This window comes from Leopardus geoffroyi, chromosome E3 (assembly GCF_018350155.1).
Source record: "Leopardus geoffroyi isolate Oge1 chromosome E3, O.geoffroyi_Oge1_pat1.0, whole genome shotgun sequence".
NCBI classification, from domain to species: domain Eukaryota; kingdom Metazoa; phylum Chordata; class Mammalia; order Carnivora; family Felidae; genus Leopardus; species Leopardus geoffroyi.
Genome location: NC_059340.1, coordinates 26,561,153 through 26,582,106, shown reverse-complemented (window position 1 = coordinate 26,582,106; position 20,954 = coordinate 26,561,153). Strand labels below are relative to the sequence as shown.

The following is a 20,954-nucleotide window of genomic DNA, read 5'->3' as shown; positions in this document are numbered from 1 at the left end:
ACACTCAAGAAAAATTTGCCACATGGCTTGAAAATAAATACATTTCTTCAACTTGATGCAACAGGCTGGGTTTAATCACAGGTGGCCACCAACAGCATAAACGACCATAGCCTAGAAACCCCCAAGCTCACAATAAAAATAAACCTGAGAACTATATATATATATATAAATATGTAGTTATGTCCGGTCATCGTCCTCCCACCTCCCTGCCCCATCATGCAGTTGCAGGTACCTGGTTTCAACTACGATCCACAAGCAAATTTTCCTCCTCCTGACATCTCATTAGAAGGCTGGTAGTAGCCTAACACTACATCATTCACCTCATCTCATGTAGGCATTTTATCACCTTACATCCTAAGAAGAGCGAGTACGGTACAATATTTTGAAGACCACATTAACATAACTTTTATTATAGAATTCTATTTTGTTAATTTCTTACTGTGCCTCGTTTATAAACTGCCATAGGTATGTATGTATAGGAAAAAGCAGTATATATAAAGCTCGGTACTGTCTGTGCTTCCAGACATTTACTAGGGTGTCTTAGAATGTATACTTGCAGCTAAGGGAGTGGGAGGGGACAGTGCTGTAATTTAATGTTTATGTCTCTTTTTCTCTTGAAGGAGGGAGCATTGATGGTGATAATGACTCTGAATCAGGGTTCTGAGAGAACAGCAAAGTTGGAATTTTTCAAAAGAACGTTTTAACTCCCCATAAATACCAGGGACATTAAATGAAAATGTCCTTCTATATATGCACATTTATTAGAAAAATATGGGTGGATCGAGCTAAAATGGAACAGATCATCCTTTTAACAGTGCACTGTAAAATTCAACACAGACAACCGTGTCATGGCAGGATCCCTGGAGATGGGATCCTCTCGAGTCTGGTCTCTGGGAAAAAGGGGTCAGATTCTTCTACCTAGTGGAGAGTGAAGCTTCATGCTGTTGAAAAACCCCAATGCTGATTGATGCCAGTCCTGAGTATCCCATCTCTCGTTGCTGGTAGCAGACCTACTTCCAAAATTGTCCCCTTAATCCACATGGAGTTGGCCATTTTACTCCTGAGTATGAAGCTGTTTATTTGGGTGTGGTGAAGCTGGGAATCATGCCAGATCCATGGAGCTTCCTGGAAATGACATTTCTCAAAGGCAAAAAATGAAAAGCTCTTTTCTATTTAAAACCGTGGAGAAGAGGAGGGGGGCTCAAGGCTTATTTGGTCCTCTCATAATGTGTTTGTGGTTTTCTGGGTCTTTGCTTATTGGCTGGCATGACTTCTCGTCCCTCAGATCTGTCTCTAATAATTTCACTTTTAAGGGGCTATGCACTTAAACCACATGTCGATTGAGCTTTTTAGGGTAAAATGTTTACTGGGAAGATCCAGAATGGAAAAATAGCCACTTGTTAGATATGGTCTCTCTTGTTTGACTTTAAAAAAAACCTCTCCCACTTCAATGAAATGTGGTTCAAGGGCCTCTCTCAGGGGTGACTCTTTTAGTTGTATTTGAAATAGAATTTTCTTTTAGCTTCCTCTTGTAAGCAGAAAGGGTGCACTCTTGTAGTCCCAGCATCAGACCAGGGCCAGTTTTAAAAGGCAAGAAGGTTGGGCTGGAACTCAATGAATGGTCATCTCTGCCCAGGTTCCCGGTTGGGGTAGAACTGTATTGTCTCATTAAAGACCCCAAAGCAGGCAGTCAGGAGTTCCCTGTGCCTGCAGGCTTGGGCCCTGCACAGGATGACCCCACTCTTTGACTGTGATGTTGAGTCAGCTCAGCTTCTAGGACTGTCACCTGGTCCAGGCTGCTGCCAAAGCAGACTCAACGGGGGGTGGGGGTGTCTCTTCCTTGCCATTCAGCCACCGTCACCCAGCTGTGCTGCTCCTTGGTCATTATTTTTTTCCTCCACCAAGATATTTTAAATTCTCACTTGGGAGAGGATGGCAGGAGGGGTTAAGTTGGTTCAGCAGTTAGCAGAGTCCAGGCCCCATGAATATTTGTGAAATGATGGACAGATGCATGATTAGTAGGTTGGTTTTGTCCACCTAGAGTAGTTGACAGAGGCAACTCTTAGCCTCTTCAGAGTCTGGATTCCTAATGTGATGCCAGCACTGAGTCCTATGGGAATATCTTATCAGCTGGAGTGGGACAACTGGACCTCTGCGCTGTCATCTGTGAGCAAATTCCCCAAAGCTTTCTGAACTTGGAGGCCTCTACAACAATGGGAGTGGACTGGGTTCCTATTGCAGCTTAAGAAAATTGGCACAAACTCAACAGCTTAAAACACTCATTCTTTCATAGTTTGAGTTGGCGCTGGCTGGATTTTACAAGGTCAAAATCAAGATGTTGACTGACCAGCTTATTTTAGGGTGTTGGCAGACTTGAGTTCCATGCAGTTGTAGGACTGAAGTCCTGTTTCTTTGCTGGCTCTTGGCTAGAGGTTCTTAGCTTCTAGAAGCTGTTTTTTTGGCTTTTGGCCCCTCTTCTTCCCTCTTGAGACCCATTAATGGTGGTCAAATGCTTCTGATCTCCAGTCTCCCTCCTTCTGCCGACTTGTCTCTCAGAAAGTTCTCTGTTTAGGGCTCAAGTGATTCAATTGGGCCCACCCAGGTAGTCCAGGACTCTGTAAAGTCAGTCCATAACTTTACACCTGCTAAGTCCCTTCACCCCAGCACCTAGCATGATGCTTAAATAACCAGGGGTTGGGATTCCTGAGAGACAGTGCTAAACATGTATTTCATGCAGCTGGTTAGAAGTATGCCTCCCACAAAGATCTGCTGTGTAGGTAACTCTGATGAGCTCTGTAAAGCACAGAGCAGAATACCTGGTCCCCTGTAAGGGCTCCATTCCCATTAGCCGCCAGGGAGCAAAGCAGATGAATGAGGCTCTGGGCCTAGTGATGTTCTGCAGTGTGAGCCAAGGGCATTCAGCAAGGGCCCAGGTCATCAACCGTCCAGGGTCCACATGGATACATGAGTGAACTTGGCTCCTGTCAGCACCCCCCTATTTATTTGGCTTTCCACATGCCTCTGTTTACCTTTCAGAACTTGTATCTTTTCTCCTAGGACTGTTGTTGCATTTTGGAGATTGACTTTCTCTTTTTGTCTTGTACCATGCAAAGCTGGGATTCAGGTCTGGTCTCCTTTAACATTTGGGTTAGACTTTTTCTTATTTAGGTACTTGTAATCAGATTAAGAGAGGCTAGGTTTGGAATCAAAGTATAGAATGGTTCTTATAAAAGCTGGGCCTGGCTGTTGCTCTTGGGGAGCTGTTGTCATTTGGCCTTTATTTCTGCCCTTTGGTTACTGGGTAGTGACTGCACTTTGGGTGGCTTGAGGACACAACTGAAAGACTTATTTTAGACTTTTCGTTTTCATCTGTACTTGAGTAATAAATGCCCATGGAGGCACAGGACAAAGGGCTTTATATGCATCATCTCATTCGGTCCTCACCCTGTGAGCTGGCATTACCTTCCTGTCCTACAGATGAAGGCGGGACTCAGAGATTAAGCAGCCCCTCCAGAAGATCCAAGGTAGAGCTGATGTCCACGCGGGGCCCCCGCCTGTGCCCCACTGCCCGATCCTGATCTCTCTCTTCTATTTCAGGCCCTGAAGCGCCAGAGCTCGTTGGGCCTTTCCTTCTTTAATAGCATCTTGGCCCACGGGGACCTGCGCAACAACAGACTCAACCAACTCTCTGTCAACCTGTGGCACCTGGCACAGAGGCACGGCTGTGCAGACACCAGGACCATGGTGAGGCTCTGGGAGCATGGGGGTCCTGGTGAGCGACACAAACCCACTGGCCAAAGCACAGCTGGCCTCAATACCTCGTCAGTGCTCATCTTCCTTTTATTCCCTCTGAATAACAGGGTGCCTGGTGGCTCAGTTAAGCGTTAAGTTTCAGCTCAGGTCATAATCTCATGGTTTGTGACTTTGAGCCTCGCGTCACGCTCTCTGCTCTCAGCGCAGAGCCCCTTCGGATCCTCTGTCCCCCCCCCTCTCTCTCCACCTCTCCCCTGTTCGTGCCCTCTCAAAATGAAAACAAAAAGACATATATAGAAATAGCAGCTATTCCTGGTCATACCAAAATCTGATTTTATAAGCAAACTGTAAACTAAGAAGTTTTACTTTAACACTTTTTTGGTTTGCTTCAAAAGACTTTAGCTTTAAGACAGCATCAGCTCACAATACGGTTGATTTGTTGGTGCCTAGCTGAACCAAAAGGATACTGATCTTTCTTTTTCCTCCTAGGTGAAAACTCTGGAATACATCAAGAAACGAAGCAAACACCCAGATATGGGTCATCTGACTGAGCTGGCCCTCAGGCTCCCTCTGCAAACAAGGACCTAACTCTGGGACTGTGAAGCCAAGTTCAGAAAGACCTGCTTTGCTTTTTTTATTTTTACGCACACAAATTGGTTTAAGCTTTGGCCTCTACCCAGATGGTTGTGACATTGAGGAACTGGGAAGTGTCAGAGCAAAATCCAATCTTGTTCAGAGTAGAGCACTGTTCTAGTGTTTCTTTGCAGAAGTGGCCTTCAGATTGGCATTTATGGAGAAACAGAAGAATCCAAGTAACATCTCTCAGTGTGTCTGGGTTTTTTTTTGTTTTTGCTTTTGTTTTTTTCAAATAGAAGAAACCTTGAAAAGGAGTCTACTTTTAAAGAGCCACTTTCCCTCAAGTCTGGAATTGAATGTTGCCTACCCTGTCATAATTTATGAAAGGTAGATGGCTCAACCTTTATCTATCACAAGCAGCTCAACTGGACTCAGGATATATAGGCTACACCTAGCTGTAGCCAACACCACAGATGCAGGTGTGGCGGCACAGGCGCACAGCGGGACCGCACAGGTGAGGAGGAAGCACATGGTGTGCGTGGGGACCCTCAGTGCATCCACTGGGACTCCCAGGAAGATGGCAGAGGAAGGAGGTTCTGAGCTCAGCTGCTCGCAAAAACACACCAATGGTGCAGCTATACGAAGTGCACCTCCCTCTGAGAACGACCCAGAGACTAGCCGCACAGCTCTTACACAGCCAAAGGTACAAAGAAAAAACTGCACTGAGAAGGACAGGAGGCAAATCCCTGGTGCAGTGACCCGGAAGAGGGAGGGATATCACCCATAAGTGTGGAGGGTCAGTCCCCTCCCTGAGTAGCCCCTACCTTGGCGTATGCACCAGGAAGATGCGCTCCCATGATATCTAGCTGTGAAAATCTATGGAGCTTCACTCCAGAAGGTTATAGGAAACCGAGGCTCTACTCTCAAAAGAGCCCACTCAAGAGGCAGCAGATTGAAAAGTGCCTAGGTTATTTACTCAGTTTAGGGCATGTGCTGGAGGAGCAACAATCTGTAAGAATTTTTTCTGGGAATGGAAGACTCCCATCTTTTAGCCTACTTGGACCAAGGCTGGTGGGTGCCAGATGTGACACTTTTCATCTACTTTGCTGGCACCACCAGCATGGCCTAGACATTACCCTTTGGACCCACCTTCCCAATGGGCACAACCCCTGTACCACGGCACAGGGTGGAGCCATGCCCACCACAGTATTCACTGCAGCTGTGGCCAAACCTCACAGCCAGTCTCACCAGAGGCTAGCCCCACTCCCCAGCACACACAGCCCACACAGGGGACCTGATTCTGGTGACCAGGGGAGACAGCACTGCTGCCCCCATAGGACGCCTCCTACATAAGGCCTCTACCTTCCAGACCTGCCGCAGCTGACCTCATACACAGTCAGACAAAATGAGAGGAGTATGTTCCAAACAAAAGAACCAGAGATAAGCCATCTACCTAATAAAAGGGTTCAGAATAACAGTCATAAAGATGTTCACTGGACTTGAATTAATTTTTACACTTATTTATTTTTGAGAGAATGTGAGCAGAGGAAGGGCAGAGACGGAGACACAGAAATCTGAAACAGGCTCCAGGCTGTGAGCTGTAAGCACAGAGCCCGATATGGGGCTCGAACCCACAAACCATGAGATCATGACCTGAGCCAAAGTTGGACGCTGAACTGACTGAGCCACCCAGGTGCCCCTACTGGACTTGAGTTCAGGGAGTACTTCAACAAAGAGAAGATAAAAAAAACCCAGTCAGACCTGAAGAATACAATAACAAATGAAATTAGAATTAGAATTATAGAATTAGAAATACAGAATTAGAAGATACAGAAAAATGAATCTGGAGCACAGGGTATTAGAAATCAAGCTAAACAGCAAAAAAAAAAAAAAAAAAAAAATTCAATTTGAGAGAGTATGAGCAGCAGAGGGGCAGAAGGAGAGGGAGACAGAATCCTAAGCAGGCTCCACACTGTCAGCACAGAGCCCCATGTGGGGCTCAAACTCACAAACTGTGAGATCCTGACCTGAGCCGAAGAGTCAGATGCTTAACCAACTGGGTCACCCAGGTGCCCCCCGAAAAATCTTCTTTAAATGACAGATTAAAGGACCTCTGGGACAACATCAAGCATACAATATTTGCATTATAAGCATCCTAGGACAGGACAGAAGAGAAAAAGGGACAGAAAACTTATCTGAAGAATAGGTGATAACTTTGACAAACTAGGGAAGGAAAAAGACATCCAGGACCAGGAAGCACAGAGAGGCCTGAACAAGATGAATCCAAAGAGATCCACACTAAGACACATACAGATGGCTCCTGTACAACACAAATCTACTTATATGTGTATTTTCTTTATAATACAGTACTATATTTTCTGATTTTATTAATTTTTTCTCTAGCTTTATTGTAAGAATACAGTGTGTAATATATGTAACATAGAAAATGTGTTCATCAGCTCCTTGTTGTCAGTAAGGCATCTGGTCAACAGTAGGCTATTAGTAGTTCAGTTTTGGGGGAGTCAAAAGTTATATGCAGATTTTCAACTGCACAGGGAATTGGTGCCCTTAACCCCTGCATTGTTCAAGGGTCAACTAATTACAATGTCAAAAATTAAAGAAAACCAGGGCATAGAGTTGATTAGGCATCCAACTCTTGATTTCAGTTCAGGCCATGATCTCACAGTTTGTGGATTCGAGCCCCATGTCAGGCTCCATGCTGACAGTGTGGAGACTGCTTGGGATTATTTACTCTCTCTGCCCCTCCCCCACTTGCCCTCCCTATCTCAAAAATGAAGAAATATTAAAAAAACAAAACAAAACCTTAAAAGCTGCAAGAGAAAAGCAACTAATAACATACAAAGGAAACCCGCACAATGCTATCAACTGAGTTTTCAGCAGAAACTGTGGGCTAGAAAAGAATGGCATGATCTATTTACAGTACTGAAAGTAAAAAACCTACAGCTGAGAATACCTATCAAGACTATCATTCAGAATAAAAGAGACATAAAGAGTTTCCTAAACAAAACTTAGAGCTGATCACCACTAAATCAGCCTTAAAAGATTATGTTAAAGGGACTTGTTTAAAAGGACGTAACTAGGGGCACCTGAGTGGCTCTGTGTCGGTTAGGCAACTGACTTCGGCTCAGGTCACGATCTCTCAGTCTGTGAGTTCGAGCCCCAAGTCAGGCTCTGTGCTGACAGCTCGGAGCCTGGAGCCTCCTTCGGATTCTATGTCTCCCTCTCTCTGCCCCTCCCCTGCTTATGCTCTGTTTCCCTCTCAATAACAAACGTTAAAAAAAATTTTTTTTTTAATAAAAGGACATAACTAGAAGAAAATTAGTAAAGAAAATATTTCCCTGGTCAAAGTAAACACACAGTAAAGATAGTAAATCAATCACTTATAGGGTTAAAAGACAAAAGTAGTAAAATCTATTATATCTATAATTATTAGTTAAGGGATACACAAAATAAAAAGATGTAAAATATGAAACCAAATATATCAAATGTGGAAGGGGAAGGCAGTAAAAATGTAATGTTTTAGAATGTGTTCAAACTTAAGTGACCATCAACTTAAAACAGAGTACTATAATACATTGTTATGTAAGAACCTCATGAATACTCACCATAAATCTGTAACAGACACACAAAAAATACAAAGGAATCTAAGCATAATACTAAAAATTATCAAACACAAGAGAGCAAGAACAGAAAAGGAACAACCAGAAAACAATTAAAAAGGCAGTAAGTACATCTGACCTTAAACAACATGGGTTTGAACTGTTCATGGTTTTCAATAAACACAATACCGTAAGTATTTTCTGTTCCTTATGATCTTAATATTTTCTTTTCCCGAATTTAAAGAATACAGTATGTAATACATATACAAAATACGTGTTAATCAACTGTTTATGTTCCCTAGCAAGGCTTCTGGTCAACAGTCAGCTATTAAATTTGGGGGCAGTTGTATGTGGATTTTCAACTGCATGGGGGTCAGCAACTGCCTGTCAGAACAGGACCTTGTTCAAGGGCAAATGTAGGTACTTACCAGTAATTAAATTTTTTTTTTAATGTTTCTTTTTGAGAGTGAGTTGGGGAGGGGCAGAAAGAGAGAGGAAGACACAAAATCTGAAGCAGGCTCCAGGCTCCGAGCTGTTGGCAGAGCCTGACTTGGGGCTCAAACCCATGAACCGTGAGATCATGACCTGAGTCGAAGTCTGCTCGTAGCTCAACCCACTGAGCCACCCAGGCACCCCACTGTAATTACTTTATTTATTTATTTTTTTTTTTTTAACGTTTATTTATTTTTGAGACAGAGAGAGACAGAGCATGAACGGGGGAGGGGCAGAGAGAGAGGGAGACACAGAATCCGAAGCAGGCTCCAGGCTCTGAGCCATCAGCCCAGAGCCCGACACGGGGCTCGAACTCAACAGACCTCGAGATCGTGACCTGAGCTGAAGGTCAGATGCTTAACCGACTGAGCCACCCAGGCGCCCCTGTAATTACTTTAAATGTAAGTGGACTAGGGGTGCCTGGGTGGCTCAGTTGGCTGAGTGTCTGACTCTTGATTTCAGTTCAGTCATGATCCCAGGGTTGTGGGATTGAGCCCTATGTCAGGCTCTGCATTGAGAGTGGAGCCTAAGATTCTCGCTCTCTCTCCCTAAAAAATAAAAAAATGTCAATGGACTAAATGCTCCAATCAAAGACATAGGGTAACTGAAATAATGATTAAAAAAAAAAAAGATCCCTCCGTATGATGCCAAGAGACTCACTTCAGGCCACAACACTCCCTTCAGATCACAACAGGTAGCAATCAAAAGAAAAAATTAGAAAACCACAAATACACAGACGCTAAACAACATGGTACTAAACAACAAATGGGTCAATGAAGACATCAAAGAGGAAATTGAAAAATACCTTGAGACAAATAAAAATAATACAATGTTCCAAAATCTTTGAGACCCAGAAAAAGGAGTTCTAACAGGGAAATTTATAGTGATCGAGGGTCTACCTCAAGAAACAAGAAAAATCTAACACAATCTAATCTTAGACCTAAAGGAACCAGAAAAGGAACAAACAATCCCAAAGTTAACTAGAAGGAATGAAATAATGAAGATCAGAGTGGAAACAAATGAAATAGAGACCACAAAAACAAACAAACAAACAATGAAATTAAGTGCTGGTTCTTGAAAAAATTGATAAACCTTTATAGTCACATCAAGAGAAAAAGAGGACTCAAACATAAAATCAGACATGAAAGAGAAGTTACAATTGACACCACAGAAATACAAAGGATTATTATATATGAGACTACTACAAAAAATTATATGCCAACTGGACAAGCTAGAAGAAATGGACAAATTATTAGGAATGTACAGTCTTCTAAAACTAAATCAAGAATAGACAATCTGAACAAAATAATTACTAGTTATAAAATTGAGTGAGTAATCAAAAAGCTCCTGGGTGGCTCAGCTGGTTAAGTGTACTGACAGCACAGAGCCTGTCTGGGATTCTCTCTCTCCCCCTCTCTGCCCCTCCCTCACTTGTGCTCTCTCACTCTCTCAAAAAAACAAAAACAAAACCAAACCTCCCAACAAACAAAAGTCCAGGATCTAATGGCCTCACAGGTGAAGCTAAACATATAAAGAGTTAATAACTATCCTTTTCAATTACTGTAAAAAATTAAAGAGGAACTGCCAAATTCTTTTTATGAGGCCAGCATTACTGATACCAAAACCAGATGAAGACACTACAGGAAAAAAAAAAAAAAATAGGCCAAAATTATCCCTAATTAACACCAATGCAAAAATCCTCAACAAAATATTAGCAAACCAAATTGAACAAAACACTAAAAGGATTACTCACCAAGATCAAAAAGGATTTATTCCAGGGATACAAGGATAGTTCAGTATCTGCAAATCAATGTGATGATACACATTAACAAAATGAAGGATTCAAAATCATGGTCTCAATAAATACAGGAAAAAACATATGACAAAACTCAACACCTGTTCACGGTAACAACTCTCAACAAAGTGGATATATATGCTTCAACATAATAAAAGCCCAAACCCACAGCTAACCTCATACCCAATAATGAAAAGCTGAAGGCTTTTCCTCTAAGATCAGGAACAGGACAAGGACATCCGCTCTCACCGTGTTTACTCAACACAGTACAGAAATCTGAGCCATAATGATCATATAATAAATAAAAGACATCCAAATTGGTAAGCAGGAAGTAGAACCGTCACTACTTGTAGACGACATACTATTCTATATAGAAAATTCTAAAGACCAAAAATACCATTCTAATAAATGAACTCAGTAAAAGCTGAAGGATACAAAATCAATATACAGAAATCTGCTGCCTTTCTATAAACTAATAATGACCTAGCAAGAAGATAAATTAAAAACACTGTTTATAAATGCTTTAAAAATAGAACAGGGCAGAAGAGACTCTCCACAGCTAAATGTAGATTAGAGTCCACACCGAAGAGGACAGGAAAGGTAGAGACCTGGTTGGAAGCTAAATGGACCACAAGACCATTCATGCGAGGGAGGGATGCCCCAGATATGGAGAGGGACAAGAAACAGACCCTCACACCAGGCACCCCAGGCACAGGAGCCCATACAGGGAAGATGAATCCCATAACATTTAGCTTTGAAAATCAAAATAGCATAATTTCACTAGTTCTTAGAATCAGTCTGAACTTTAAATATCAGAGGGCTCAGCTCTGGGAGAGGACAATAGTCAACTGACTCCTTGCCACTAAATAGCATAACAAACAGCCCTGTGGAGATACAACATAGAAGCAGCAGTCTGAAAAATACCTGGGTGTACGGGAGGGAGACTCGTTTACTAACCTCAGAGCATGTTCTGAAGGCGCAGGGCAGGGATTCTTGGGAGAGTCCTTCAAGAACAAAGGAACTGGTGAATGCTATTTCCCTCCTCCACCCCCCAGCCTAGATACAGGGACAGCTGCAGGAACCAGCAGAGTACAACACTCTCCAGCTGGCTTGATAACAACATGCATCCCATCCCCACACTTCTGTGGATCTGCCCCCTCCAACCCAGAGGCCTCGGCAGGGATTTTGGGTGGCCACAGGTCCCCTCCCAAGTGCACCCCCACATTCTCCTGTGGACCTGCTCCCTCCAGGGCACCCTTGGCCAGAGCCCATCCAAAGCAGTGGGCATTACAAGCCTGACAATGTGCATGCAGCCCAGACAGGGAACAGCATTACTCCTGCCCCAGGGAAAGGAGAAAATAACCACACACACCACTCTATGGTCCCAGCAATGGGCTGGGAACAGTTATTTGGATGGACTGCAGGCCCTAACCACCAACAGAAGCTTCTTGGGACAACACAAGGAAACTGCCCAGTAGTTTGGTGCTACTGCATCTCTGGCAAACACCTGGTCTGACTCAACTCAAGCCAGATGCGGCCCCAGACTGGCCCACTGACAACTCAGGGACCAAACCCTGCCCACAACAGGCATCATTGCAGATGACCAGACTGAAGCCACTATAAAAGGGCACTCACAACATACACAGCAGACATCCCCTAAAGCACACAGTTCTGGTAAACAGGGGAAACTGCACTGCAGGGACTCTTCACAAGACCATAACTTTTGGGGCGCCTGGGTGGCGCAGTCGGTTGGGCGTCTGACTTCAGCCGGGTCACGATCTCGCGGTCCGTGAGTTCGAGCCCCACGTCGGGCTCTGGGCTGATGGCTCAGAGCCTGGAGCCTGTTTCCGATTCTGTGTCTCCCTCTCTCTCTGCCCCTCCCCCATTCATGCTCTGTCTCTCTCTGTCCCAAAAATAAATAAACGTTGAAAAAAAAAAAAAAAAAAAAAGACCATAACTTTTAAGAGCAGGAGAGGTAGCTGACTCTCCTTATACCCAGAAACAGGCACAGAGAGACACAATGAGATACAGGAATATACCACAAATGAACAGGACAAAATCATAACAAGAGAGCTAAACGAAATGGAACAAAATAGTATATATTCCTGATGAAGAATTTAAAGCAATGGTCATAAAGATACTCACAGGATTGGAGAAAAGAGTGGAGGACCTTAGTGAGACCCTTAACAAAGAGAAAGAAAACATAAAAAGAACCAGAGATAAAGAACTCAGTAAGTGAAATTCATAATATAGTAGATGGAATAAACAGTGGACTAGAGGAAGAAGAATGGATCAATGACCTGTAGGACAGAATAATAGAAAACAATCAAGCTGAACAGAGAGAGGAAAAAAACAACCAAAAATGAAGATAGACTTAGGGGAACTCAGCAATACCATCAGAATAATAACATCCACATTACAGGAATTCCAGAAGGAGAAGAAACAGAAAAAGGTGCAGAAAATTTATCTGAAGAAATAAACCTCCCAAATCTGGGGACAGAAACAAATATCCAGATCCAGGAGGCACACAGGGCCCCAACAAAATCAATCTAAGGAGGTCCACACCAAGACACATATTAATTAAAATGCCAAAAGTAGTAATAAAGACAGCATTTTAAAAGCTACAAGACAAAACAGACAAGCAAACAGTTACATACAAGGGAAACCCCTTGAGGTGATTTTTCAGCAGAAATTCTGCAGGCCAGAGGGAGTGGCATGATATTGTTCAAAGTGCTGAAAGGAAAAAACCTGCAGCCCAAAATACTCCTTCCAACAAGGCTAGTATTCAGAATAGAAGGAGAGAGAAAGAGTTTCCCAAAGGAATTCATGATCACTAAACCAGTCATACAAGAAATGTTAAAGGGGACTCTCTGAGTAGAAAGAAAATAGGAATAAGAAAAGCAGCAAGGATAAAAGTAGTAAAATTAAGTGTATCTATAAAAATCAGTCAAGCAATTCACAAAATAAAAGGATGTAAAATATGACACCATATACTTTAAATGTGGGAGGGGAGAAGAGTAAAGAATGGATTCAAACTTAAGTGATCATCAACTTAATATAGACTGATGTAAACATAAGATGTTATATACAAGGGGGCACCTGGGTGGCTCAGCTGGTTAAGCAGCTGACTCTTGGTTTCAGCTCAGGTGAAGATCTCATGGTTCGTAGGTTCCAGCCCCACCCTGGGCTCTGTGCTGACAGTGCAGAGCCTGCTTGGGATTCTCTCACTCTTCCCCTCCCCAACTTGCGCTGTCTCTCTCTCAAAATAAACAAACTTTAAAAATTAAAAAAAAAAAAAAAAAAGATGTCATATACAAACCTAATGGTAACCACAAATCAAAACCAGTAACAGACCTGCAAAAATAAAGGAATCCAAGTACATCACTAAAGAAAGCCAGCAAAGAGTGAAAACAGAGCAAAAGAAGAAACGAACAGAGAAGAACTACAAAACAACCATAAAACAAGTAACAAAATGGCAATAAGGACATACCTATCAATAATTACTTTGAATGTAAGCAGCCCAAGTGTCCATCAAAAGATGAAGGGATAAAGATGTGACATACACATACACACACACGCTGGAATATTATTAAGCCACAAAAAGGAAGAAAATTTTGCCATTTGCAACAACATGGATGGATCTAGAGAGTATAATGCCAAGTGAAGTAAAGTCAGAGAAAAACAAATACCATAGGCTTTCACTCAGATGTGGAATTTAAGAAACAAATGAACAGGGGCTCCTGGGTGGCGCAGTCGGTTGGGCGTCCGACTTCAGCCAGGTCACGATCTCGCGGTCTGTGAGTTCGAGCCCCGCGTCAGGCTCTGGGCTGATGGCTCAGAGCCTGGAGCCTGTTTCTGATTCTGTGTCTCCCTCTCTCTCTGCCCCTCCCCCGTTCATATTCTGTCTCTCTCTGTCCCAAAAATAAATAAACGTTGAAAAAAAAATTAAAAAAAAAAAAAAAAGAAATGAACAAAGAAAAAAAAGACAAACTAAGAAACAGACTCTTAACTATAGAGAACTGATAGTTATCAGAGAGGAGGGAGGTGGATGGGTAGAAACAGGTGAAGGGGATTAAGAGTACAGGTGAGCACTGAGTAGAGAATTACGGAATCAGTACAGCGTACACCTGAACTAATATAACACTATGTTATCCAGCATAACACTAAATTGGAACTTATAAACAAAAAAATAACCCAGGAATACATTTAACCAAGAAGGTGAAAACTCTACTGATTTATAAGACACTGATAAAAAGAAACTGAAAATGATGTAAATAAATGGAAAGATATACCACACTCATAGTTTGGAAGAATACTATTAAACTGTCCATTCTGCCCCAAGCAATCTACAGGTTCAATTCAATCCTATCAAAATACCAACAGCTTTTCCACAGAACTAGAAGAAATTACCCTAAAATTTGTGTGGACCCACAAAAGACCCCAAATAGCCCTAGCAAACTCGGGATAGAAAAACAAAGCTGGAAGTAGCACAATCCCGGATTTCAAACTATACTACAAAGCAATGGTAATCAAAACAGAACAGTACTGTCACAAAAACTTTAGACACACAAATCAACAGAACAGAGAGCCCAGAAATAAACCCACATCTCTATGGTCAATTAATCTAGGACAAAGGATCCAAGGATCTAACAATGGGGGAAGACAGTCTCTTTAATATGTATATAATATGTGTTGGGGTTGCCTGGCTGACTCAGTTGAAGGAGCAAGTAACTCTTGATCTCAGGGTCGTGAGTTTGAGCCCCACACTGGATGTAGAGATTACTTAAAAAACTTGAATGGTGTTGAGAAAATTAGACAGCTACATCAGAACAATCAGTACCATTTTCTTACACCACATAAAAAAAATAAACTTAAAATGGATTAGACTTAAATGTAAGACCTGAAACCATAGAACTCCTGAAGGAAAACAGCAGCAAACTGTTTGTTGGACAATGGTCTTAGCAATATTTTTCTGGAACTATCTCCTCAGGTAAGGGCAACATAAGCAAAAATAAGTAACTAGGACTAAAACAAACTAAAAAGCAAAGGAAATTAATGGAGCGCCTGGGTGGCTCTGTTGGTTAAGTGGCTGACTCTTGATTTTGGCTTAGGTTATGATCTCATGGTCATGAGTTCAAGCCCCACATCAGGCTTTGCGCTCACAGCATGGAGCCTGCTTTGGATCCTCTGTATCCCTCTTTCTGCCCCTACTCTGCTCATGCTCTCTCTCACCCTCCCTCAAAAAATAAATAGATAAGCAAAGGAAATTATCAACAAAACAAAAAGGTAACCTACTGAATGGGAGAAGATATTTGTAAATAATATATTTAATAAGGGGGTAATATCCAAAATATATCAAAAAACTCATACAACTTGTTAACACAAAAAACCCTCAAATAATCCAATTAAAAGTGGGATTTTTAATGCAGAGAACCTGAAAAGAACAGTTTCCCAAAAAAGACACACATGGATTGGGGCACCTGGGTGGCTCAGTGCGTTAAGCATCCGACTTCGGCTCAGGTCATGATCTCATGGTTTGTGGGTTCTAGCCCACGTTGGGATCTGTGCTGACAGCTCAGAGTCTGGAGCCTGCTTCGGATTCTGTGTCTCCTCCTCTCTCTGCCCCTCCCCCACTTGTGCTCTGTTTCTCTCTGCCTCTCATAAATAAATAAATGTTAAAAAAATTTTTTAAATAAAAAAAGACATACAGATGGCCAACAAATACATGAAAAGACATTCAATATCACAAATCACTGGGGAAATGAAAATCAAAATCACAATGAGACGTCTCTTCACATCTTGTCAGACTGACTAAAATCAAAAAGACAAGAAGTAACAAGTGTTGGCAAGGACGTGGAGAAAAGGGAACCTCCATGCACTGTTGGTGGGAATATAAATTGGTGCAGCCACTATGGAAAACAGTGTGGAGGTTTCTCAAAAAGTTAAAAACAGAAATACCACAAGATCCACTTCTGGGAGTTTACCCCCTAAAAACCAAAAACACAGATTCAAAAAGACACATGCACCCCTATGTTTACCCCACCATTATTTACAACAGAAGATATGGATGCATTCTACGTGTCCACTGATAAAGATGATTTGGTGCATAAACACACACACACCCACAGAGCAATGTTACTCAGCCATAAAAAAAAAAATGAAATCCTGACATTTGCAACAACACAGATAGACATATATGGTATTATGCCAAATGAAATAAGTTGGAAAAAGACAAATATCATGTAATTTCACTTATATGTGGAATCTAAAAAACAAAACAAATGAACAAAGAACAGAAACAGACTCATAGATAAAAAGAAAAACCTGGTGGTTGCCAGACGGGAGGGGAGTGGGAAGAAGAGTGAAACGGGCAAAGGGGATTAAGAGGTACAAACTTCCAGCTATAAAATAAATCAATCACAGGGATGTAAGTACAGCACAGGGAATATGGTCAATACTACCGTAATAACTTTGCATGGTGACAGACAGTTATTACACTTTTCGTGGGGAGCATTTTTAAATGCATATAAACGTCAAATGACTACACTGCACACATGAAACTAATACATTGCGTGTCAACTATACTTCAATTAAAAATAAATTTAAAAAAACACATTGGTGGGTCAAAGGAGAAAGTGAGGTCAAATCTGCAATTCCCTCTGTGGCTTCAGCAGAAACTGTATTTTAACTGAATAAACCTCCCAAAGGAACATTTATGTTCATGATTGTTCATTTAATTACTTCTGACTCTCTTCATCCAGAAGAAAACTTGTCTAAACATATTACCCCGTTTGCTTTGCAGCCATAATTCTAAACCGCATGTGATTCTACTTTTTTTACCACCAGATTTTTGGAATCAGGAATCTGAGTCTCTACTACTACTGATGAGCTTCCACTGACATTTTATTCCGAATCACTAAAAGCATTAATATTGATTGGTGGTGATTCACAGCCTGTGCTCAGGAAAATGCATCCATTTTATCCAAATTGTGGATTAAAGTGCCCCAAACTTTTGTACTTCTGGAAGATATTCACTGGACATAAATCACATCTCATCTCTACCCTGTGAAATGCAGGATTACAGGTTCACAAAATCTCAGTATTAGTGGTTACAGTAATTTAAAAAAATTAAAAATTATTAGTCGGCTGAGCGTCCGACTTGATTTCGGCTCAGGAGATCCAGCCCCAAGCTGGACTCTGCACTGACAGTGCAGAGCTTGCTTGGGATTCTCTCTCTCCCTTTCTCTCTGCCCCTCCCCTGCTTGCTCCCTCTCTCAAAATAAATAAACATTAAAAAATATATAAACTCATATTTTTACTGAACACTTAGGACCAAGAATGTGCTATGGATTTTCTGGCCTATTTAATAGTGAACTTCCTCCTCACCCCTGTCCCCAGCCTGAGAAAACAGCCTCCAACAAAGAACAGCAGATACCCTTTTGCTCCCCTTTACTGAACAAAACATAAATTAAAAAAACATGGTGGTACTGCTCAAATATTATCAACTGATCTTTATTTCACAAAATTATTTCCATTAAAATTATTTCATATGCCACTTTTACTAGATACTATTTAAATGAAACACAACTGGCAAATTCACAAATTACCCGCTTTAAGTCATTTCCTTCTACTCTGAGGTTACACATCAGACAGCATTTGTTCCCAAGCCTAAGTAATGTTCTTATATTGATATGAATTTGGACTTTCATATTAGGTTGAATACGCATTACACCAAAGGAGCTTCTGAACCATCTGTCACACCTGTCCCAGACCAAAGCTTAGATCTTCTGTGACCTTTTGTGGTTTTCCTCAGCCCATTACTGAATCAATTAGCCAGACTCTGAAAACCATAGCCTATAGGGGATGAAGTCTACTGTTACCACAAAGGATAATGAAACAATAAAATTCTAAATATTCTAGGAAATACGATTTTAAAAATGAGGAAAAGTTCTGTATGAGACCTAGATTACTTTTCTATTGCTGCCTTAACAAATTATCACAAACTTAGTGGCTTCCAACAACACAATTTTATCACCTTATCTATTGATCCTAAATCCAACAGGTCTCAGGGGGGCTTACCCTCAAAGCAGGGCTTTGTTCCTTCTGGAGGCTCTGGGGGACAATCTGTTTTCTTGCTTTTTCCAGCTTTTAGAAGCCACCTGCATTCTTCGGCTCATGGCCCTTGCCTCCACCTTAAAACCAGCAACCGAGTTTTTCTTACAAGTTTCTTTGACATTTCTGCCTCCGTCTTCTACAGTTAAGGACTCCTGTGATTAGAGTGGGCTCACTCAGATAATCCAGGATAATCTTATTTTAAGGTCAGTTGATTAGCAACCTTAATTCCATCTGTTACCCAAACTCCCTTTCGTGTCCTAACATAGTCACAGGTTCTGGTGACTGGGACAAGGTCATCTTGTCCCAGGGGGACAATGGAGGGGTCATCTTGTCCAGGGGGAGAATGGAGGCTCATTATTCTGCCAACCACAAACCTAATTCTATGTTTGTAAAGTTGAATACACAATTTCTTTTAGAGAATGCTGTCTATCTAGCAAATACTTTTGATGGGCCACTCTAGTTATGGAAAGGAAGTCTCAGGGCAGAGTTCAGTGGGCTAAGGCAGAAACAGGAATCACTCCAAGGAATACAGTGGTTAAGAATCATGAGGTTTCAGAGACAGCTGGATAAGGAAGGGCAACTGTATGGAGGGAAGGACCCTGTCATGGAAAGTTGGTCAGTTGAGAAATCCCTGAGGGACAAACAGCCAACAAGTTTGAGAACAGGGCTATTAAATATTCAACCAAGACCTTGGCTGTGCTATATATGTCCGATCTCTCCTGCCCTGGTTCTGAATAAAAATCCCCAAAACGTCTTGTTTCAGTGGAGACATCATGAACAAGGGAAATCACACCAAACCAAACACAAAAACAAAAAAACCACAAAAACCCTTGCAGACAGATTGAGGGTACTGGACATAGGGAAAAGGGGCAGAGTGGCACAAGCCGACGTTGCTTAATTTACAAAGGAGAGAAGCCCAGTTAACCCAGGACACTCAGAGAGTAAATCCTCCTGGGACTGCAGACTGCTGCAGGACAGAGACCTGCTAACTTGACAATGATCTGCACCAGTAAGAGCAGCAGAGGTAAGATTAAGTCCATTCTGAGGACACTGCCCATCTTGCTATCTTGGCTGTTCAACCTTCTCTGGCTAGACCCTGCTTTAGGAACAGACTATACTAAACCTTCCCCTCAGCCAGCAGATCTCTTCAGCCAATGGGGATACACTGAGTTTGAAAGTCATATCCTATTACACACAGATTATTAATACTAAATGGCAGGAGGAGAAAGGTCTGACCATCACATCCTAATGAGAATTATCATTATGAGGACAAGACAGTGGACAATCAATCAATCAATCAGCCAGTCTCCAGAATCACCCAAGAGATGGCTGAGCACAATCTTCCCTGATAAGCCAAGGCAGGCCCTAACTGTAGTGTGATCTCTCAGCAAGGTAAAAACAATTAAAGCAGACAGTATAGGGAGTAAATTCCTGTAGTGTTGATCAAGGCCAGGAGAGATTTATTCCCCTGTGAAAGGACAAGATTCTCTGAAGGAGCTAACTCAATTGCAGAACCTTACCTTCTAGGCAATTAGATGGCCTCTTCCATTATGTATCTCAAAGTTGAATCCATCAAAGGCCCAATTCACCTTCTGGCTGATGTGCCCACCTGAGACATTACTAGCATAGAACTGTAGGATTCTCGACCTAGCCAGTGTTTATTAGTCAGGGCAGGCCTGCCTCACCTCTACCCACCCAGTGGGACAGTAGTCGACCCCACGTTTGTCTCACCAGCATCTGCTCTTCACTCTTCCTTTCTGACCTGCCTGGAGTGCATCTTCGTCCACATGCCAGGGGCTGGCTCAGAAATGGGCATATGACCCACTGCTGGGCAATGCATTATGATGAAAGGTCTTCTGGAAGTTTCCTTGAGTCATAAGGTTTTTCTTCTTCCTCTGGAATGTTCTACTGTCTTGATATCCAACTTAAAATTGGTCCAGCCCTTCTTCCACCAGCTTGATGAAGCCAACAGGATGGATGGAGCAGAGAGAAGAATGTTTCTTTGTTGAGCTGATGCATCAATTCTCTACATAAGGACTTCCTGCCAAGTGAGAGACTAAATATCCTGGCTGTTTAGTTGGGCTGCTGAGCTGGGATGACTATAGGCGTCAAATGATGTGAAAATGTCCCACTCATAAACTGTATGTTGGGATGCAAAATGCTAGGTGAATGGAAAGAAGGTGGTCGTATCGTTCAGGTCATTGTACCTGGAGCTCTGTGGGGCTGCCTATAGAGTCTAGGCATGGAAATGTGATCATGAGGAGGCAACTTCCTGTGTCATCCTCCACACATCCTGACACCTCTGCCACATAAGTCACCTAGGATTCTGTTCCTCATGGTAGCAAAGAATATAATAAACAGATCCCTGGGAATTTGTCATTGGTTCACGAAGACTAACAGTCTCTCTAAAAATGCCTTTTTCAGAATTTAGTTAAGGGCATCAAGACTAAATCCAAGCTCAGCACTGAGGATGGAAAGCAGGAAGTCGGAAAAGGCAAAACTGGTTTAGAAACACATTTCCTAACAGCAAAGGAAGCTCAGTCACATCTGCTTGGTGACAATTCAGACCCCCCTTTGCCAGTAGCTCCTCCAAGATGGGAAAA

General features: G+C 42.2%; 1 protein-coding gene across 3 annotated transcripts in view; it reads left to right on the top strand.

Annotated features, from left to right (window-relative positions):
• The window catches only part of VPS35L (VPS35 endosomal protein sorting factor like), a 117,193-nt gene extending 112,620 nt beyond the window's left edge, over nt 1–4,573 (top strand). For all 3 annotated transcript variants that reach the window (XM_045461665.1, XM_045461663.1, XM_045461662.1), the window contains 2 exons: nt 3,598–3,744; nt 4,243–4,573. In XM_045461665.1, the coding sequence (XP_045317621.1) occupies nt 3,598–3,744; nt 4,243–4,341 (246 nt within the window). In that variant the 3' untranslated portion in view covers nt 4,342–4,573. The remainder of the gene's footprint in view (nt 1–3,597; nt 3,745–4,242) is intronic.
• Nucleotides 4,574–20,954: the final 16,381 nt, after the last annotated feature.